The sequence below is a fragment of the Odocoileus virginianus genome, chromosome 21 (genome assembly GCF_023699985.2).
Source record: "Odocoileus virginianus isolate 20LAN1187 ecotype Illinois chromosome 21, Ovbor_1.2, whole genome shotgun sequence".
Classification (NCBI taxonomy): Eukaryota; Metazoa; Chordata; class Mammalia; order Artiodactyla; family Cervidae; genus Odocoileus; species Odocoileus virginianus.
The window spans coordinates 46,533,529-46,557,259 of NC_069694.1; the positions used below are offsets into that span (position 1 = coordinate 46,533,529).

General features: G+C 35.9%; 1 protein-coding gene across 1 annotated transcript in view; it reads right to left on the reverse strand.

Moving 5' to 3' along the window:
• Positions 1-23,731, reverse strand: part of COL25A1 (collagen type XXV alpha 1 chain) — a 503,516-nt gene that overhangs the window by 102,926 nt on the left and 376,859 nt on the right. Inside the window, exons 11-12 of the mRNA XM_070452267.1 lie at positions 9,870-9,896; positions 7,804-7,848 (exon numbers count right to left, since the gene is read on the reverse strand). Of these exons, the coding sequence (XP_070308368.1) occupies positions 7,804-7,848; positions 9,870-9,896 (72 nt within the window). The remainder of the gene's footprint in view (positions 1-7,803; positions 7,849-9,869; positions 9,897-23,731) is intronic.

The following is a 23,731-nucleotide window of genomic DNA, read 5'->3' on the forward strand; positions in this document are numbered from 1 at the left end:
TGGGATTCTCCAGGCAAGAATACTGGAGTGGGTTACCATTTCCTCTTCCAGGGGATCATCCTGACCCAGAGGACAAACTCACATCTCAGTGTCTCCTGCATTGGCAGGCAGATTTTTTATCGCTGAGCCACTTGGGAGCTAGGTAAAAATTAAGCTACTATAATTGTCAAAATAAGTTATTTCATTGAAGCCTTATTTTTAATGCAAACCTCAAAATCAAGAGTGTCATTCAGAGATCAGATCTAATGATAAAACAACAGGGTTTGTGATTTATATCAACTAACTATTTTAGTGGTAAGAAATTTGCAAAAAAAAAAAAAGTAGCCTAGGTCCTATAGTGGTTAATAATATGGTGTTTTAGAAAAAAATTCTAAGACCAAGGTTGTCTAACTTGATCTAGAAGTATTGCAATGTGGTTATATTTTCCCTTCCCTTTGCCAACTGCGGTTCACTATTTAAGCTGCACCTAAAGTTGCCTATTCAGAGAAGCATTCCTTGCCTTTTTGCACCAGGACAGGCTGCCCTGTGCCTCTCAGCTGCAGTACTTAACAGTATTGTCATTTAACAGATTTTTAGTGTAACTGTTTATATCATGTCCCTATCCCCCTCTTGGCTGAAATTTCATGAGGGCAGAGACTGCTTTAATGTCAGTGCTCAGATGTGCCTTGCACTTACTAGTAAGGACTGAAAAAAGATTTGTTGAATGGAAGATAGAAGAAACTGGCAAATAATCAACGAATACATTTAACATAAGTTTTTTTTCCCCCAAATCATCAGGTTATATACGTAATTTAATTAGATTTAATAAATAATATTTTGGTTATCCTATCTATAAAATACAGTATTTAAAATGGAATATAAGTGGACTTGAAGTCATAATTCAGTCCAAGATATTTGCCTTCTTGTTGCTTGATTTCGCAACATCCTGTGATCAGCTTTCCTTCCTCTCATACCCAGTCCTATTGGATTTCCCCAACAATCCCATTTCCTCAACTATTTATTCTTATCTATCCCAATATCTTCATTTAGTAGGATGGTAACGAGTATTAAAATTTATAGCAACATGCCTAAATGAAGTCAAGGGAAAGTGTATTTTTTTTTTAAATTACCATCATTTTTAAAATTTCAAATCAGGAAGCATTACTTCCTTCAACCAACTTTTTATTCCCTTCTAAAGGAACTTAAATTTAATTATATAAAGGATAGAAATATCTTTTGTTTCACTCAATAGGTAAAATTAAGTGAAAAGTTTCTTTAAGAGTAAGTTTACATATAAAAATGCCTCTGAGTATTTGCATAGAACTCAGAGATGATGTAATTTTACTATATGAAATATTCTGCAGATGAATGGCCCATAGGCAGATGAAAAGATGCTCAACATCACTAATCATCAGGGAAATACAAATCAAAACCACAAGGAGATATCTCACGGTACCTGTCAGAACAGCTATCATCAAAAAGTCACAAAATAACAAATGCTGGTGAGGATGTGGAGAAAAAGGAATCTTGTGCACTATTGGTGAGACTGTAAATTGGTATAGCCACTATGGAAAACAGGATGGAGGATCCTCAAAAATTTAAAAATAGAACTACCACATGATCTAGGAATTCCACTTCAGGGAATATATCCAAAGGAAATGAAAACGCTTAAGAAAACACTTAAGAAGACACCTACATCCCATGTTCACAGCAAAATTATTTCAATAGCCAAAACACGGAAACAAGCGTAGGGTCCATTGACGCTGAGTGGATAAATAAGTTATGGTGTAGGTAAATATACAATGGAAGATTATTTAGCTGTAATAAGCAAGGAAACCCTGCCATTTGTGACAACGTGGATGAACCTTGAGGGCGTTATGCTAAGTGAAGTAAGTCAGACAGAGAAAGATGAAAAGATGATCTCACCTTTATGTGGAATCTAAAAAAAAAACAGAAAAACAACAAAAAAACCAAACTCATAGAATGAGATAAGATCTGCAGTTCTCAGAGGTTGGGGTTGGAGGTTTTGGGGAAGGAGGAATTGAAGGAAGGTGACACATCTGGGAAAGGTGACCTTCACCAAAGGTACAAACTTCCAATTTATAAGATACTGGAGATGCAAGGCACAAGACGATGACTATAGTCACCACTGTTGTACGATGTATATGAAAGTTGTTAAGAGAGTAATCCTGAGTTATCACTCTAAGGAGAAACTTTTTTTTCCGTTTCTTTTTATTGTAGCTACATGAGATGATGGATGTAAACTAAATTTATTGTGGTAATCATTTCATTATATATGGAAGTCAAACCTTTATGCTGTATACCTTATCTCAATAAAACTAGGAAAAAGAGAAATATCCTATAATAGGAAAGCAATGATGCAGCTTCAAGAAGAAAGCAAGCATCCTATTTTCATAGTTATCAGAGAAAACCCACAATCTGTATTATTAGAACTATAATGTACACAGTCACCAACTTTCAAAGATAGAAAAACTAATAAAAATAATTTAATTCTCCACTTTAACCAGCAAAGTATTAAACTGCTGTAACACACTTTCCCCAAGCTATTAATTAATCTGGAATAAAAAAATCAGTCACTTTATTTACACTATATATCTTTTCTTAGAGTGTAAAATTGGAAAGTTATAAATACATTGGGTAATAGATCACTGGGTAAATTTAAGCTAACTAGATAGGAAATAAACAGAACTATAATATATCCAAATCCTTCAGGAATTTAACTCAGACATTTTAATGATAAAGTCAAGGCTGCAAAAGAGAAGAGTTTTATTTAGTGGTTGCAGAAAATGAATCAGGAATAAAAAAGTATTGAGTTCATTGTATGCAGCTTACTGTATAGACTTGAATAAACAGCTTGACCTTTGAAAGTCTGAGGGCTTCCATTTATCTGCTCTCTAAATATACTTACAATAAAAATGTCATTAGAAGTATGCTGTGAGGATTAATGTCAGTGAAAAACTGTGAGACTCATGGATAAGAGATGAAAAGGAACTCTAAATACCATAGTCATAAACTAATTAAATTTTAATGTTACTTAAAAAAATCACATAGTTATCTGGGATAGATTCATGGATGATACATTAACATCAATATTTTATTTATATTGTATTTAAAGTTTTAGATATAATAAACCCTAGCAAGCATTTGAAAAATACATGAAACAAGATCATCCAATACTTATCTTTTGCTTTGGAAACAATCCCTATGATTCTGGGTCCTCAGAAAAATTCTAGCCTGCTTAGACAAAATAATTTGTTCCTAATCCTGAAACTCTTTAATGTTAATTTTATGGTAACAGAGATAAGGATGTGAACTAAGGGTTGCACAAAGTAGACCTGCAATGTTCCCTCATTATCCCTAGTTCTCTTCTCCTGTGGCATTTGCACAGTGCTGGGCACTGCTTGCTATTCAAATACGTTGTTATTATGATGATTTATTTCTAATGTGAGAACGTGGAAACAGTAGAAAAATTCAGGGTTCTAATAACATGTTAAGAGTTGAGATTTTTAAAGTTCTGAGATATACATATGTGTGTATATATATATGTGTGTGTGTGTGTGTGTGTGTGTGTGTGTGTGTATACATACAAAAAAATACAACCAGCCATTTATTGTGTCGAGCATTATTTAGTCTAAAAAAAATTTTACCACAAAATTATTTTGAAGCCCACTTTCAATATATCTGAGAAGCAGAGTTTAGTTGACAAACATTCAGTTATATGGGCTTCCCAGGTGGCACAGTGGTAAAGAAGTTGTCTGCCAATGCTGGAGATGCTGGAGATGCAAGAGGTGCAGGTTCAATCCCTGGGTCTGGAAGATCCCCTGGAGTAGGAAATGGCAACCCACTCCAGTATTCTTGCCTGCAAAACTCCATGGGCAGAGAGCCTGGTAGGGTTATAGTCTATGTGGTCACACAGAGTTGAGCACGATTGAGCATGCACACATGCAGTTACGTATCTTTACATGTATGTATTATGTGCCTGAGTGTGTGTGTTTGTGTGTGTGTGAGAGAGAGAGGGGGAATGAACCCAATAGCATAAATAAAATTTTTATAATATATTTTAACCAACAAGATCTATTTGTGAGAATTACAAAAGTTTCTGTGCTAAATAAATTAGCCAGAGGCAAAGAAGGCAACATTTATTTCTTTTTAGGTAAGACCTAGCATTAAATTTTCCCTAACTATTTTGGCTATTGGAAACAAGTTCAAATTATGGAAACAACTGCTTTTAGAATTGGGAACAGAGCATGGAAAAGAGACACCTGTGACTTTTTGTGGATGCACAGTATGTCTTAGAGACTTAGATATAAATTAGAACAGCACCTTCTCTCACTCTATAATGAAGCCACCCTGAGCCCATATAGGAAGAAGTTTCACAGGCTGCACATGAGGCAGAAGAGCGCAGAGTGTCTGACTCCAGACAGCACTCCTACAGGAACCCACACCGGTGAGTGAGCTTTCAAAGCAGCGTGAGAAATGTCTTTCTCCTTTCTATGGTACTTGTATTCCCACTATTGGGAATGGGTGCATTACGACTGGAGACATAGCAGGTAGCAGAGAAGTATTTTACCTTCCTGTGTGAGTTTACACCTTCATCTTTTTCCTGGCTTCTTGTCCTGTTAGAGGGTAAGCCTAGGGCTCATTTGTTGAAATTCTTCAAGTGTTATACTATTAATACTACAGACAGTTGATAATATTTATTGAGCACCTATTACATTATGTTCACTTTAGACATATAAGGTAGTTAATATTGCAAAGTCTATATTAATATTTTGCACTGGAGCCTTAGAAACATTAAGTAACTCACACAAAGGAGGAGAAAGACTTGACGCCTCCTCTCTCAGACTGCAGAGACCACATACTACAGTCTCCCACTTTTCACAGAAGGGTGTTTAGTAGCCCTTGATGGATTATTAGGCTAGAAGGGGCTAAACTGGAGTTTAATGCCATGGTACTGCTTCTGTAAGTCTGTTTTCCTAATATGATCTGAAGAATTGGAGGACCATTACTAAAATAAGAAATACTCAGATTAACAATCGAGTTGCCAAAACTGAAAGGAAAATAATGTAAAAAAAAAAAATCACCATCAAGCTACTGGCCAAAATCAATCACCTCAATCTGAATGGATGGAAAATATTTTAGTGGAAGACAAGTAAAGTATTTGCTCAATATAGTCATTTTCTTTCTCTCTTATAATAGAGAAGTTTCTAAAAATTTTCTAGTTATTTGCCATGTTTCTGATAGCTTAGAAATAATATCCTTTCTTGAAGGATATCCTTGGAGGATATCCAGTACTTGAAAATGATCTAGGCATCAAAAGTACTTCTCTGGGAAAAAATGAAATTGTATCATGCAAAGAAGATATTTTCTCTGAAGCTTAAGAACATCAAGGTGCTTAAAAAATTATTAATGTGATTCCAGGCTCTCCTTCTAGAAACATAAATTTTAGAGAACCAAGGCAAAGTTCATAGTTTTAAGTGTAAAATATCAGTATTACTCTATTTTCCACTCTGTTTTTACTGTCAAATGTCCTGTTACTTCAGTGATGTAGAGTTAGGTTTTTTTGTATTTTATTGTCCTAAAGATGATATAGCAAATATTACAGGTGTTAGATAATAGCTATCATTAAAAGAAATTCTATAAACAAAGTTTTAGTTAAGTTATATGAATTTTAAAAAAATCTTGAACTACATTTTGCTGATACCTTTTCATAAAAGTATGAAATCATTTAGCTTTCCTAGATTTTACAGAAAACCCTTTAAAATGCCACAAAGATGTATAACAAAATATAAAACTACAAATATTAGCTATTTCCTTGAAATATAATTTAAACTTGATGACTAGGACAAGAAAATGTCACATTCCTTTCTCTTGCTAAGGAAATTGCATACTTCTTTTGGAAAAAGAAAGAATATGCAGTCTTCATAAGCATATATATGACAGTTTTAAACTTGTGGACTTGTTTTGTTTCAGGGTAAAGTTTTCTATAAATTTTCATGATTATCTCAAAGTTGAAAAAGAAACAAAGAAGTAAAAGCAAAACATTAGCCTTATGTGTACAAATATTAAAAACAACATTTACGTTATATCTATATTTTGTCCTTTCTAAATATTATCCTGTTATGTAATTTTCAAATTCATCATAGAATGAATGCTGCTGCTGCTAAGTTGCTTCAGTCGTGTCCAACTCTGTGCGACCCCATAGACGGCAGCTCACCAGGTTTCCCCGTCCCTGGGACTCTCCAGGCAAGAACACTAGAGTGGGTTGCCATTTCCTTCTCCAATGCATGAAAGTGAAAAGTGAAAGTGAGGTCCCTCAGTCGTGTCTGATTCTTCGTGACCCCATGGACTGCAGCCCACCAGGCTCCTCCGTCCATGGGATTGACCAGGCAAGAGTACTGGAGTGGGGTGCCATTGCCTTCTCCACATAGAATGAATATGCTCTCAAATTTTTACTTCTGTTTCCCTCCATGATCTACAATATTCTAAATGGAATATTAATCCTCTGTCTTTATCAGGATCTGTGAAGCAAACAGGTATGCATTTTACTAAGGGGAAAACAGGGCAGTAACACAGGCATTGAACTGCTGATGAGTGCCCAGTGCTGGATTTATGGACCACAGGCTGCCGTAAGATTTAGTTAAGAACATTAATTTTACTTGGGAATCAAGGAATTCTGGAAACAGAGAGTCTCTTACAACAGAGGTCAATCAAATATCCAGGATTCACTAAAATGAGCTGAAGAAAAAGTTTAATAGCAATATCAGACATGGACATAAGGGCGTTATGCCTATTTCCTCATTTAATCCTCACAGTAACCTTATGAGGTAGGAATTGTTTGTCTCCTTTTTAAAGATGAAGAAATTGAGGCCAGAGGATTCAAGGACTCTGTCAAAATTTACAGTCTCTGAGCTGAAGATCCAGGTTCTTAGCCACTTCGTAGGTTTTAGATTGTTATTGTCTATGTCTCATTGGAGAAAAAAGATGGACGAGCTAGAGGAGGTCAGGAGGAGGTCTATTCTGTCCATAAGGGCTGGGCCCTTTATGATTTCAATTCAGAATGCCTGGATTTCAAGTCCTCTGGGAAGACAAGGAGGGTCGCAGGATCGCAAAGGGCCAGCTCAGAAGTTCTGAGGGAGACAGGAAAGTCCCTGGCTCAGCTCTCCGGCCCCTGGCAGACTGGCCGGCAGTGACTTTGGTAATTGCTTTGTCTCACTGGCAAGTATGTTGCAGGAAAAAGTGCACACAGGCAATAGATATGTCTGTTTAGAGCTGTGGGTTGTTTTCTTTTACTTTTTTTTCCCCTTCATTATTAATAGTACAATAAAAGCATGCTACCAGAGCTTAGCAAATCTATTTAATTCTTAATTTTGCTTAGCTGTAAAAAAAGCTTGCATGTGAATTCATGATTCCAATAGCATCTCTTTGTAGGAATAACTTTCGTTAATGCAAGAAATAATACATATTAGTCTGCCATAACAAGAATAAACCAGAGTGCACTTTATCACAATCAATGTTAAGTACTATATTTTTCCTACTCCAAATATATTTATGAGAAAGATACCACTGTATCTCATATATATCAAATAAAATAAAAAATTGTCTAAGAGTTTTTCGCTATTTAATGCATTCATTTAAAAATTAAAATAATTTGATCATTTGCAACATAATTTTCCTACATTTCAAAAGTATATATAAAATTTTTATAAGCATATAAACTTATTACCAACATTACTGATTAGAACAACTTTGTGATTTAATCCTCCCCAAATGATCAAAAGCAGTATATTCTATGGAACTCACTTTTTGTCCATTCATCCCCGGAATTCCAGGTACTCCAACAGAACCCTAAGGAGACGTATGATTAAAATAAGTTGACATCATAAGCACAAAATAATTCAATTCTAAATTTATGTCATATTAATTATGTCAGTTACAACTTTATCTTACTAAAACATATCTGACAGGCTATGTTTTTCAGATCTCATCCACTGTGCTCTAACACACAATAATGTAAACAGACTCATCAAGCTTTTCCAGAAGCCATGAAAATCTCACCATGTTTGTAAATATTTACTTAACCCTAATAAGATTTTAAAGAATTTCACATCATAAATTGAGATCCAAAGCTATCAGAAGGCCTCATGGCTCCAAATTTGGGTGCTTTTGAGAATTAAATAGGCTTAGTTTCATCTCAAAAAAAGGTTAGCTGTACCAGTAACTCTTGAATTTCATGAAATTAAATACCATAAAATAAAAGGTAATTAAAATAACAACCACTATTAGGAACCCATGTTGTAAAGTGAAATTTGTTGTATTTGAAGCATTTCCCTCAGACTCAGGGAGTATGTTTAAACCATGTGAGGGTGAATATATCTTCCAAAGTGGACTAGGCAGGATGCCGCAAATGGTGTGCATAGACTAGGAACGATACCAGTTCTATACTTTGAATATTATGTCGTCTGTGTGTGTATGCACATACACTTGGATGTGTGCATACATGAGCACTGGGGTGATGAGAATGACTGGGCATCAGAAAAGAAAAGTAGTCACTACCTGAGAAAGTCTGACATTTAACTAGATACAGAAACAGTAACAAATGTTTTCAAATAGTGATGTCATTTTCCTCCACACACCTTCTGGTGAGGCTCTGGAGAAATAATTTTTCAAATAGAATGTGCTTATTTTTTGTTTAGCACTATAAAACAGATTTTTCTTAGTAGATATGTGATATTAAAATTTTTAAAGAATAATGGAAAAGATTAAAATAGTAATTAGAAATCTAAAACTTCTCTAAAAAATAAAGTCTATTAAAAATATAGTCATTTCATGCAAAAAAAAATTGAGATGGCAAGTTTCTTAGTCTTTCTTGGTGATTGTATTGAGTGGGTCATTAAAGGACTTCCCAAAGCCTGAGGCAGTAATTTTATCCTGGTAGCATGTGGATTAGGGTAGCTTTACAATTTCACACCATACTTAATAGAGACATTATTGCGAAGGACAAAGTGTTCCTATACACAAGTAGTCTCACTACACACTGGCTTTTACTTGGTTTGTGGGATCATCTTTCAACAGATGCCACATGCACAAGCTTGGAGGATAAACGTCTCTATCTTTGATGGATTCCAAAGATAAAGAATAATCACTTTTCCACCTGTTGTAATGCAATTATTATTATTATTATTATTTTTGGTTTTCTGCAGGTTAAATATCCTTTTATGTCCTCCTTGTAGCATGGGAGGTGGATGGGGAGTGGGAGTTTAGTGATGTTTTGTTTGCAAAGGGCTATCTACCTGCTATTGATGCATTTACTACTGTAGAATTGAGGTAATTTTAGAAGTGTTAGACTCTCTTCTCCAAAATGCAAAGGGTCAAGTCTGATGGCTCTGGATAATGTTGAAATAACAATTGGGGAGCCATTTTTTTGGGTTGCTTCAGCAAAGGGAGATACTAGTGGGCCACTTGAATATAGCCACCAAGCAACAAATACATTCTTTGTTCTAGTTTGTTTAATGGTCCTTTGACAATCATATATTTGTGCAAGACCATGCATTTAATTTGCAATGTCTTATGACCCTTCAGATTCTAAGTTTTGTCACGATGTTTTACTAGCACTGGAATTAAAAACTCAATAACCTACAAATTTGGCAGACAGCTTAAAAAAAGTCTGCTCTGGATTTATTGGACTTTCTATAATGGAGTCAATTAGAAATCTAATGGCTCACATTATATGATTGTATTTTAAGAAAGCAGAATGCACAAACCAGACTACTTTGGTATGGCTCACAGTAGCTAATTCCGTTCCCTTCTCAGGCCAGTCATTAGGCGATGGGGATATAATTACTTTCACAATATTGTTTATACTCTACCTTTTGTCCTGGAGGCCCCAGAGGACCCTAAAAAAGAAAAACAATTCAATTAACATAATATTGCAACCATTTTAAACTTAAATGACCGATTAAAGTTGTCCTATTCTATAAGGTTCTCTTTGCTGAAATATGCCGATGTTGTGTACATCAAGGAAAATGAGAATTTTTGGTTGGAAATACACAATGGGTCTTTTCTTCTCTCTTGCTCTCTTTTGAAAAATGTTATGCAGTAAGATCCTGATTTTTGCTTTTAAAAAAAGAATCACAACATTGTAAATCAACTATAAATTAATTTATAAAAGTAACCTTTGCCCTTCCAGCACATCTGTTTCTTCAAATACCTGCAAATCCATCACTTCACTCTCATTTAAAAGGCTGGAGATGTTGCTTCTAGAAGCACTAAAAATGCAATGCAGTTCCCAGCCCACCGACTTGTTCTATGACTTCTGCATCTGCAAAACTTCAGGAAGCAGATTTGCAAAGAAAATCATTGAATGGCATTATGAAGAAACATTTTTTGTTCTGTTCTTCCTCTTATGAAATCTGGCCAATCGACCTGCACAAAAACTTGTTTCCAAGCTAGGGGATGCCAAAGTCAATTGTGGCAACTAGTGTGCACCACAAAAGGGAACAAAAGATGCTGTCAGCTGTTGCATAAACTATGACACTGGGGTGGGAGGAAGGGGGGGAGAAGAAATATAATATTTAGGAAGATGAATGGGAATATTTACATTTAAAATGGAAATGTGGCAGTTCTGAGATTTAGAGTTCTTTGACCGCCAAGTCAATGTTCGGGATCTGTTGGCTTTATTTAGAGCAAGGCATTCTTTGAGATGGTAGAAAAGAGCACAATGAGAGCTATAATTCTGACTACTGAGGTCTATTTTTAAATGAAAATATTAAGCACTTTTCTTCCAATTCTTTCAAAAATGCTTTTAACGTCAGTGTATTTTAACAAAGTTACAGATCCTCCATCATTCCATGTATTAATAAAAAGCCCTTTATTCCGTTACACTTAATGGCTAACTTATTTTCAATGTGTGACATTTCAGTTAATCAGCATCTTACATTTGGACTCTAACATAAAGCAAGAGAATGGTAACTAGAGGGAGAATTGGTCATGCATAATTTTTTAATTAAAAATACACAATGTTTAAGAACATTCAGAGACTCTGTTCCTCGTAAATTATTTTGCAATCCTCAGGAAGACTAACAATTTCCTCATATAATAAGGCTTAGGTTATTGAAAGTGCACTGTGCAATATCACCTTTATATATTCCTTTTTAAAAAAATGTAGGATGTAGCTTTATTGACTCAGAATAGAGGCAAGGAGATGGAATGTTCAGACATATGAAAAATTAATACCGGCCTACCAGCTTAGGAACTGAAAGAAAGTGAAATTTTTTTCTTTTTCCCTTTTTATTATAAAAAGTTTAAAGCATGATAAAGGGTAGGAAAAGTAATATAATCTACACCTATGTATTCATCACTTACATGTTACACTTATATGTAACAATGAACATTTTGCCATATATCTTCCTTTTTTGATTTACTCAACCAACCATTTTCTTAATGAACTTGTTATCTCATATATCCACATGGTCTGACTTTCTCTTCACTTATCTTACTCCTTCAATTTAAAATTCTCTGTTTTAGATTTTGCAGAGAAAACGAAGTCTCTAGGAATAAATTTCCCAACATCATGTCTCTCATCAACTCAGATCCATGTGGCTCTCCTTACTATATCAGTGGGGAAAGATGCTCTCCTCCCACAGGGCAGAGGCATCCATAGACTCTGGGATCCATCCTTGCCTCCATCCTCAGGGATCTTTCTCAATCAATTATCTCTGTAACCATATCAGAGCCTCCTGCTCTGCATGGGTTCCTTCCGCTTAGCACAGAAACATGTGTAATCATTTCCTCACTTGGGTAAATTGTTTGGGAAGTGAATGTTAATGCTAAGTAAAGGCAGAATCTGGAAGTTGCAGTGATAGGAGATTTGAGAGTGAAGAAAAGACTTGGGTTTCATCATTGTCTAGGATTCCATTTCTCCAAGTGTCTCCAGAGTATTTCACTTGTTAAAATGTTGATGTTGAAAAGGAAATCATATAACAAAAAGTACATTAATTCAATGTTTAGACTGAGAATGTATATGTTCAATTCAAAAAGGTTTGTTTCCCCTTTTAAACCTAACTGCCACTTGAAAGAATACTGTTCATTAAATTGGACATTTGGTACATTGACATATAACCCTGGAAAGGAAATTTTCAGATGAAAATAAGAGCAAATTTTAAATCAGATGTTTTAACTAGATATGAACATATCTGGTATTTTCTAATTTTGTCTTTGTTGCATGATCACAGTAAGTCAGAGATTTAGAAAAACTGCTCACAGCTCTGAAATCTGTGAAATCTTACTAGTTGCATATTTTAATACAATACTTAATAAAAGTCAAAGGAGGTTATAAAAATCATGTTTTCTCACTGTTAGAAAACTACTGCCATTTGTGCTAAACTCCAAAAGTAAAAGCGGTTTTAAGATGTAGCATTAATTTTGAATTGTAAATAAATATCTTATAGATTTTCATAACTATGCTGCCAAGGATATATCCTCAGCTACCAAAAGTATGCATATACTCCTGTGATCGTGCTGGCAGGAAAAATGGTTGCAAGCCAAAGATAGTGTCATTTATTATTAGAAGGGAACTAGGAAAAAGCAGTGTTGAATATAAGACACAGACATGCATTCAAGTAAGTACAGACACACACACACACACCCAGGTAGCTATTTTGATCAGTATTTTGCATACGTATATATTTTTTGAGTATGCACCATTATATATCTGTGGCACTGTGGTTATTAAATTTAAGCTTACCAATCAATGAAAGCTTCATTGATCAAAAATTGACTTTGAAATTAGGGTATATTGCTACCAGTTGGTTAAGATGCCTGCATCTGAGTAGTTTTGTGGCCTCTGGTATAAATACAAATTTATAAAACAGTGAGCAAATGCCATAGAACCACTGACTGACTAATCTACTTTTTCGTAAACTTACTTATATTCTTAGCCTGAATAATGACTTGGATGAAGACTCATAAATTTATTATTCACCAGTCAAGCTAGTGTTTCCTATTATTCCTAAAATTAAAACTGTTCTCATATTCTAAGGTTTCTAAAATAAATCCATTATCGTCATCCCATGTCTTAAAAGCTTGAATCAAATAGTTTTCAAAACTGAGTCAATCTTTTAGTTCATTTTTATCAATCAATGAGTTGTTCCTTTCTTAAGTATTTTCTTGGCGGGCACTTTTATGTTTGCATTTACTTTGTAAACAATCAATTAATATGAGAATAATCTAGTCTCTTTTATTTTCTGTTATCATTTCTTTACCCTTATCTAAAGACTGAAAATTGTGTAACATTCAGAATCTTAATATGATAAATTATATTTAAGTTCAATTCTAGAAGTGTTAAACTATATCCTAAAATATACTCACTTTGACATAAGCTTTTGGTCAGAATGTATGAGCTTTTTTCACTAAAGGATCTTGCATAGTGAACATAACTATTCAAAACATAAGAATCAAATGAGCCACTGAAAACTTCTAAGTGTGGAGTAATAGCATCACTCATCTGCATATAAATGTTGGCACCTAAGTTTTCATGTTCCTTCAGAAAAGACTATAGAGAGTGATGACAAGTTAAGCGAAAAGTTATAAACAAGCAAATTATACAGTGCACTGATTCTCTTTCCTTTTCCCGCCCCACTAGATTCCATTTTTAAAGATTATATATAAAATATTATGTGTAAAAATGGCAGTCAAGTAAGTTAAAGGAATACTGTGGTTTCCATTTAGTGATTGCCTTTACCAAATGGTGGGTTAGTCGGGCTTCAGGGTGATCTTTTACTCCTCCAGATACTTAACCTGAAAACATTCTCCAGTTCACCCTCTTCTTCAGCAGCATTGCTCTGCTCTTGTTCAACCCTCATCTCTCTTAGCTAAGCTAATGTCACACCCAGCTAAAAGCCACCGTGCAGTTAGTCTTCTTCAACCCTTTCTGCATAGTGATGCCTGAGGGGCCTTTCTTAAAAGGCTTTCAGGTTCATACCTTTCCTCAGTTGAAAAAGCCATGCTTTCTCATCTCTACACCTCTGCTCTCTGGCTGTCTGTTCCTTTAATGGCCTTTTTCTCTCCGGTCTTCCCTCCTCCACCCATTACATAATTCAGAACTCAGGGCCGCCCCTCTCAGGGCTAGGTCCCCTTCTTTTGTTTTCCAAAGTACCCTTATGACTGCACTTCTTCCCAGAATTTACCAACAGAGCTGTGATTGTTGGGTTACTTCTTTCTTTACTCTAAACATCTCTTATCACGCAAATAGTTGGCATAGTAAATGCTCAGTTCTTTTGGGTTCATTCATGAATTCATCCACTTAGCAGTTTTTTAAATACCCATTGTCAGGCAATGCTCTAGGCCCTGGGGATACAGTAGTGAACAAACTAAAAGAAAATGCAAGCCCTCTTGGGCTTCATAGTCTTGTTAATGGAGAAAGATAGCAAAAAATAAAATAAAATAAACTAGTAAAATATAAAGTTGTGTCAGGTGGTAAGCGTTACAGCAAATTGGGGGTTTGGAACTGGGAGAAGTATATGTGGTGACACTTTAAATTGGGGATTTGATGAGGGCCTGGGGATAGAGTGACACTTGGATAGAACTCTAGAAGAGGCCAGCAGGACAGTCATGCTCGTAGAAGGAGCAAGAATATTCCAGGCAAGGGATGAGGAAGTGCAAAGGTCAAGAGGTAGGCACATGCTCAGAGCGTTCAAAGAACACCAAGGAGGCAGTAGGTGGGTGGTAGAAGACAGGGCTGTGGAGAGGGAAGGGAGCTCGCATGTGTATGGCCTACAGGTGATTGTCAGCAAAATGGTGCTTACTCATCACTTCTTGGCATATAGATGGAGAAATAATGGAAACAGTGAAGGCTTTAATTTCTTGGGCTCCAAAATCTCTGCAGATGGTGACTACAGCCATGAAATTAAAAGACGCTTGCCACTTGGAAAAAAAGCTATGATCAACCTGGACAGCATATTAAAAAGTAGAGATATTACTTTGCCAACAAAGGTCCATCTAGTCAAGACTATGTTTTTTTCAGTAATCATGTATGGATGTGAGAGTTGGACCATAAAGAGCTGAGTGCCAAAGAATTGATGCTTCTGAACTGTGGTGTTGGAGAAGACTCTTGAGAGTCCCCTGGACTGCAAGGAGGTCAAACCAGTCAACCCTAAAGGAAATCAGTCCTGAATATTCATTGGAAGGATGGATGCTGAAGCTGAAGCTCCACTACTTTGGCCACCTGATGCAAAGAATTGACTCATTGGAAAAAACCCTGATGCTGGCAAAGATTGAAGGCTAAAGGAGAAGGGGGTGACAGAGGATGAGACGGTTGGATGGCATCACCAACTCGATGGACATGAGTTTGAGCAAGCTCTGGGAGTTGGTGATGGGCAGGGAAGCCTGGTGTGCTGCAGTCCATGGGGTCACAAAGAATTGGACATAACTGAGCAACTGAAGTGAACTGAGTTTGATAAAAATTATAGGAATGAATAATGAATACATGGAGTAAACCAAGTTTCCCCTTATATCTTAGACAACAGTAGCTCAAGATAAGAATGACAACACAGACTCAGAGAATGAACTTACGGTTGCCAGGGTGAAGGGACAGTTAGGGAGTCTGGGATGGACATGTACACACTAATATGTTTAAAGTGGTAACTAACAAGGGCTCACTGTACAGCATGTGGGACTCTGCTCCGTGTTATGTGGCAGCCTGGATGGGTGGGTGGCTTGGGGGAGAATGGATACGTTGTACATGTACAGCTGAGTCCCCCTCACCTGAAACTATCCCAGCATTGTTAATTGGCTCTACCCCAATACAAAATAAAAAGCTTAAAATAAAAAGAACATAAAAACAAACAACAGAAAAAAAATAACAATGACAAGATTTTTCACTCTTGTTCACCCAAGTCGTTCTAATGCTACAAGCCTAATTTCATAACCTCTAGATTACCTCTAAGTGCAAGAGTGAGTGAAGTGATTCAATCCATAGTTTCTACATTAAAACCGCAAAGCGAAGATCATTTTGACTACGTGGTCTCATTTGCTCAGAGACTGTCATGGATGTGAATGTAGGTCTAAGGTCTCTAATGCACTTCAGAAAGCCATCATGCAAAGAATAGGTAGAATTATCAACTCATGGTAATCTTCAAAGCAGGCAGTTAAGAAATGGATATTTCTATAGCTATTATGCATTGGCTGTACTTTCCAGCTTGTAAAAATATCATTTTTTTAATTAAAAAGTCTTTTGTTTGAAAGACCATGGAACAGAAAAGAATTAATGAATTTTTCTGACACTACTGATGCTAGCACAAATTTGATTGAGGTACTAATTACTTAAACAGGATGTGGAGTTTCTAAACGATGTGCTTTAGGATGCCTCTTGGGAGGTGTTTTAAGGCAACTTCTGGTTGCCTGCTATTAGGAAACGATGTTCTGTGTGAGCAGGGGGCGGACATAGTTCCTGTTCTGTCCCTGATGGCTAATGGTAAAACTGAAGCTCTGAGACCTGCTGGTCATTCCTGGATGGAAGAATATACAACCAGCTTCTGTAATAAAAAACAAAGGGAACAGAAGAGAGCTGGCCCATCTGTGAAGGAGAGAATAAAAGCCCCAATCTATTAAGCCACTTAAAATTCTTTCCTTTTTAGGTTAAGAATTGTTCCATGATTTAATAAAAGTTAGGCAGAATGAAGAAAATACTTTTTAAAGTCTGTTTCTATGGGAAAAGTGATAACATATAATCTAACTTATTGGAGTCATAAAATGTTAATATCAGACTTTCTCAAGAGTTTGGTGCAATAGACTTTAATTATAGCTATTAACCTGTGAAAGCTATTAACCTGGTCACAAGATCAGAAAATACAAAAAATTGGTTATAAAGAGTAAGAGGAAATTTGAAATAAATAATAGAAGCTTGTCTTACTTAAGAAGGATTCATTTAAGATGTACTTTTATAACATTCCGTGTTCCGCTTGGATGTCTGATGAGAGAGGGTCAAGAAACATAAAGTCTAGCCACTAGTGTATGGGAGTCTGGAGTATAATTCAAGTGATGTTTTACAAGATTCAGATTTCATGGCTTAAGTGTGTGGAAATGCCAAACTAGGAACTTCGGGGAAATGTTTAGAATATAACATGTGCTGCTACGTTTTCAGTACAGAAGCCAATAATTCAGATGAACCAGGTAAGAAGGAACACAGCATAAACAAAAAAAGAGCGGGACTGAGCTGAGCTGAGAGAGCCTCATTTTTGTTTTGAGTCCTCCATGGATTCTCTCTTCAGTCACACTGAGCCATCCATACACGAAGACTTCATGTAAAGGTCTTCATCATTCTTTGAGGCTCAGCAACCTTCACTCACTTCCACTGTGAACCTTCTCCAGTTCACCCAGACAGAGCAAGTTTTTGTCCTCCATGTTTCGCAAGCACATTTTAACTGGCTGAATTTTAATATATTTGCATATTTATAAAATCTACTTGACTAGCAGGCAAATTCTTCAGGTCATATATTTTACATCCTCAGCACCTAGGTCAGTTCCTAGCAAATAAATCATTATTGACTGCATTGAAACAATGAATTAGTAAATATGAAAATTATTAAATTCCATTTACCAAACTTCCTCCACTGTTTTACAACTCTTAACTATCTTCCTTTTTATTACTGGAAAGAGCTCAGTGGTTTTTTTTTTTTTTAATAGATGGCTGTCTAAAACTTTTAGTCAAATTAAAAAAGCAAAAATCTTCCAGTATATATAAACAATATCTTGAAATAAAAATGGTTGCCTTACAGTAGTACTTAATAGAATCAAAACACTAGGGTGATTCATCCATCATTATCCATTTAGAAAATGCATGGACAAGCTCCAATACTTTGGCCAACTGATGTGAAGAACTGACTCATTAGAAAAGACTCTGATGTTGGGAAAGATTGAAGTCAGGAGTGGAAGGGGACGACAGAGGATGAGATGGTTGGATGGCATCACCGACGCTATGGACATGAGTTTGAGCAAGCTCCGGGAGTTGGTTATGGACAGTAAAGCCTGGTGTGCTGCAGTCCATAGGGTCACAAAGAGTTGGACATGACTGAGCAACTGAATTGAACTGAAGCTCTTCTTATGGGAAGTTAGACATCATTCTATTTTTCTCCTTAAAGTCCTCAGTTTTGAGGCAGTTGTTTCTGTCCAAGTATCTGGGATTTTTTCATTTCAATAATATCACTCCATAATTTCTATTATTTGAAGAAGTTTCTCTAAAATAGATCTCCTTTAGAGCCTATCTATAAGATGACATGTTACTATATTTTAATTCATGAATATTTGATGAAAAAAGTTTTAAATGCAGTAATTAATTTTTTAAAAGAATAAATTCTTTTTGACTTCTCTATCTCATGTGCTGACTTTTGGGGAAAAATATTAAACCCAGATGATTCATTTGTTGGTGTTTCTCAAACTATTGAAGCTCCAACCTCTTTAAGGGATGTCTCTTAACACTCAGGAAATTAAAGAAGCTATACATTTTTCTTACCACTTGATGAAACCAGGACCCAAGACTAAAAATTGAACATTAACTATGGCTAATAGATTTAAGACAGATCTAGGTATTTGAGAATCTGTACTCTGATTAGATCCCCAAACAGAGACTCTATCACCTCCCACCAGATATCCAGGGCCGAAATTAACTCACTTTATCCTTTCTAAATATTTAATAAATTGTTTCTCAGTGCTACATCCAAAATGGAAATGATCTGGAAAGAAAGAAAAATTAACAGGCTTCCTCTGCCCTCTGTGATTAAGCATACTTCCCTAGTGTACCATAAAGGCAGCAAATTTATAGTTTATGAAGGCCTATCACCCGATACTATGCTCAGGAAAAAATATTTCTAAGGAGTAATGTGTAAGTGCTTTTCCCATGTTAAATCAACAATGCTAAAAAAACACTAATTGTTAAAATTTAAATATCCCACAACCAGCAGAAGGAAGACTTAAATTTAGGACCCTAATATATACTCGTCTACTGTTCAGATCTGTTTTCTATCTAGACCAGTCCTGTCCAACAGAACTTTCTGGAATAATAGAAATAGTCTCTATTGCTCAACCCAGTATGGTAGCTAGTAACCACATGTGGTACCTGAACACTTGACATGTGGCTAGTACAACTGTTAGGAACTGAACTTTAAATTTAATTTTGTTTAATTGCAGTTTAAATGGCCACATGTGGCTAGTGGCTACTATATTAGAAAGTGTAGATCTAGCAGATCTAGGGTGTAAAATGCATAAGACTGCAATCAAGTGAACTGGATTCGACCCTGGTTCTGCCATGGACTACTCTGTGAGCTTGATCATGTTATTATTCATTCTGATGCTGTTTCTTTATCTTTAAAGTGATTAACTAGATGATTCCTAAGATTTCTTCTAAATTATTTATGCTCTACTTAAAAAATTCTTATGGAGTGTGATTAAAAGTTGCAAGTTATTATTTCACTGTCCTCATGAAAATCAGTCTTTTAGTTACACAATGCCTATTCATGAACATACATATTTCAAATTATCTATAATACAAGAATGAATACACAATGATGCAGAAAAAAAGTAGTTTTGTAGTTGTATTTATCCTGCCTAATCCTACTCCTGGTGTGCTATGACACTGGATAAAAGAAAAATCTAAACAGGATTTCCTTGCATTGGTACTTGATTTATTGATTCATCAATTCACATTATTCAGTCACTCAGTTTATTGAATACACTAAGCTCCAAATACAATTAATATTATATGTGATGTGATAAACGTGGAGGAGGGGAGAAGACAGTTTCTAACTTAGCTTAGAGGAATGTGAATATCTTTGTGTGTGTGTGAAGTTTTCTCAAAGGAAGTGACCCACCAAAGCAGAAGTCTATTTTTTTAAGAGTCCATTCAGACACACGGCCGTGATACTGCCCTTACCCTGGGCAAGAAGGCTCTTGCATGGGGCCCACGCTTTAGAGATCTCTTTCCTGGCTGCACTCCCCTCCTTTGGCAGGCCGCTCCTTGACCTTAGACTGTGCTCTGCGTACCTGTGACCCTGGAATTCTCCCCCCCCGATGACTGCAGCTCACTTCATGGACTGCGAGTTGCCTTCGTCCCAGGTCTGTTCTGAGAGTGAGCCATACCACCGGTGTGCACTGTAACAATGGGGCAAAGACGTGGGTATTTTGAAGCACGTGGGTGGAGTTTGACCCTGTGAGCATTCCGAATATCTACATGTGAGAGCTGGAGTCTCATAGAGATTTGGATATTAGGTACATGTGAGGGAGCAAGGGGGGCAGGCCTTGGCCCATTCAGAAAACCAAGTATTACCAACTCTAGAAAAAAACATCGTAAGTCAGAAGAGTTCTGTTGGTGTGGCATTTACATGTATTTCATGGGCAGTTAAATTAACTGAAGATAATAATGCATTAGAATGGTTGCTAAGGCATCCCAGCAGGCAGTGTGCATAACTGAAGTAACACAGTTTTACAAAAAAAAAAAAAAAAATTTCACTGCTAAATCTAATAACTAAATACCCTAAGATGACTTAGGTCATTTTGGTTATTTGTGATTTGAAGGCTTGTTTGTTCCACCAGGGGCTTCCCTGGTGGCTCAGATGGTAAAGAATCTGCCTGCAATGTGGGAGACCCCAGTTTGATCCCTGGGTTGGGAAGATCCCCTGGAGAAGGGAAAGACTACCCACTCTAGTATTCTTGCCTGGGGAACTCCATAGACAGAGGAACTTGGTGGGCTACAGTCCATAGGGTCGCAAAGAGATGGACATGACTGGGTGCCTATCACTTTCACACTTTCACTTACTACACCAGATTAAAATCATGAAGGGAAGCCTGCTGCTGGCTCTGATGTCTATCATCCTGCAGATTAATAAAGCTGAGAGAGCAAAGTACAATTAAGTAATATGATATGTTTTATCAAATCTGTGGGATAGCAGTACATTATAACTAAATATGTTTAAAGTAAATCTTCACATATTGGTTGATTCAATTTTATCTTAAATGAAGCAGAAGCAATTATTTATGCTTATGTTATTAGCTACTATGAAATGCATTGTATTCACTTGACCCAAATGTACTAAACATGTTTGCAGACAAATCCAAAATAAACTAAAAAATATCTATAAATTTTTGGATACAATACAAGTTTCACTTTAAGAAACAATAACAGAAAAAAAATTTCTGAGTTTTAAACTCTCATACACCACCAGGGCCCAATGAATGACACTGTAAGTACTCTTATAATTCAGAAAGAGATGAATGGATACATTATGGAGTTTGCGTTTACGTAGGGAGAGAGAGAGGAAGAAAAAGTTCAGTGTAGGAAAAGGGATGTGGTCTAGGAAACCTTGGTTATAGATACTTTGGATGAAAAAATAATTTCCAAGTACTTCCCTGGTGGCCCAATGGCTAAGACTCTGACCTCCCAATGCAGGGGTCTCAGGTTTGATTCCTGGTCAGGGAACTAGATCCCACATGTTGCAACTAAGAGTTTACATGCTGAAACTAAGACCCAGTGCAGCCAAATAAATAAATATTTTTAAAAAATGAAAATTTCCAGGAAACTGGGACAAGTTGGCACATTGAATATACATCATTTATCTTTTATGTTATTGAGAACTTCTACTTTTGCTAAAGAAAGAAACTGTAAGAATATCAAAAGGAAAGACACTTTCAAAAATACTATTTTAATACTATTCAAAGTTCTAGAGAACTGAAAAATAAAGATAACTTGTCCTGGGGTTCAGAAATTTAGCATTTCCAGCTGTGGTCAGTTCTTGGTTTGATTCTTGAGTCTAGTTTTACAAGCCAGAGTGATTTTCTCCTTATTTAAATGGGGTCCAGTTTAAAGATTCTGCCTTTTAAAATCTCCTCCAGAACTTCTCAGAAAACCCAAATGCCTTGTTTATGGAATAGACACACAGCAGGGCTAAATAAATGTGGAACTGCTTGACAGGCAGGACTTCTCTTTTATTTTATCGGAGTTGCTGTTAATCTTCAGATGATTATTTTTGCAATATAAAATATATAGCCTGGATTACAAAAATGAATTCCCCACCTGACACACTCATAAACAGTTTTATAAGAGCTAATTTTAGATCATTCCTAGTTTTTTTCCATTTCATCATTAGAGATACTTACACTTTTAAGAAATTCTATAGTGCCTCTCAAGATCCTCATGTAAGCAAACACTCTCCCATGATAGAACCCAACAGATGTAGTGGGTTTAGCATACTATGGAAAAGATGGGAGCAGTGGCATTTATTATCTTCCCTTGGTTGAACTGGTGGTGTGTTATGAAAAGCTGATGATGTAAGAAGATGTGATGCATAAGAGGAGGCCAAAAACAATGACAGCAACAAGTAAGACAAAAGGAATAAGGGGCATTATCAATCTCAGTATTTGACACACTCTAATTGATAGCTATAATCACACTATTGTTAGCCCTTAGGGCGCATCGAGTGGGCTTTCTGCAAGCAAAGTTATGGCATCTGACATTTTTGTCTTAACAGCAATTCTTCTCACTTATGCAAGTCTTTGTTCCATAAAGCATTTTCATATTTTTTATTATTTCACTTGCTTCTTACCATATCCCAGTGAGAGGAGTAAAATAGAAATCATTGCCTATATTTTATGGATCAGTAAAAATGGTCACAGACTACAGTCATACACTCTTTAAGTTGTTCTGAGGTCAGAATTACTGGCATGATGTACTTTTCTTTCTACCAGACTTTGAGTCAAAACACACCCACTGCTCCCCATCCCCTACATGTAATATTTGAAGGAAAAAGAAAATTTCTAAGGAAATTTTTCTCCTCATGAAAGCTGCTATTATATTTCTAGTATCTCTTCTTTGAGATAGGTTAAAATAACCAAGTGCTATTTAACTTAACAAACATAAATAGCGATTTCTTTAAAAATAGAAATATTTCTCTTTAAGCAAATAATATATAAAAATTTGGTTTTCTGGGAAGAGGAATTAGGGGATTATGTTCCTTTACAAAAAGACTCTGAATAGGATTGCCTTAAATAGCAAAATTTCCCAGTACATTTAAGCTATGTTGATTTATGAAAATCTGATTCATATAGAACTTTACAGGAATACATCTGTTATATAAATCCATGCTCACCTGTAATTTACTCTAGAGGGAACAATTGAGTGATAATAATAATAACATACTCATACAATTCTTCATTATATATTTTAAAGTGCTTTCTCCTAATTTATTGCATTTGTCTTTGGCAACCTTATAAGGGAGGTAGAGAGGGTATTATTATTATCCTTTCTTTACAGATGAAAAATTGAGAGGTTAAGTGACTTGCCCAGGGTCAGACAGACTATTCATTCATTTACTGCTATTTGAGTGATGTAGTTTTAACAGTGAAGTCAAGGAAGTAAGGTTCTTCCTCTTAATTTTTTTTTTTTTTTTGGTAACCAGCTGTGAAGGCTATTAAAATAGAGGTGGATGATCTCACAAATATAAAGCTGGATGAAAGAATCCAGACACAAAAGTTACATATTGTAGGATTCTATTACTGTAAAATTCAAATGCAGGCAAAATTAATCTATGTTGGCAGAAGGCAGAAGAGGGGGATGGTGAGGGAAGCAGGGCAGAGTTTCTAGGATATGAGACATTCTATTTCTTGATCTGGTTTGTGGTTAGACAGTTATGTACACTGTGAAGATTCATTGAGATGTATACTTATCTACTTTTAAAAATATATATTA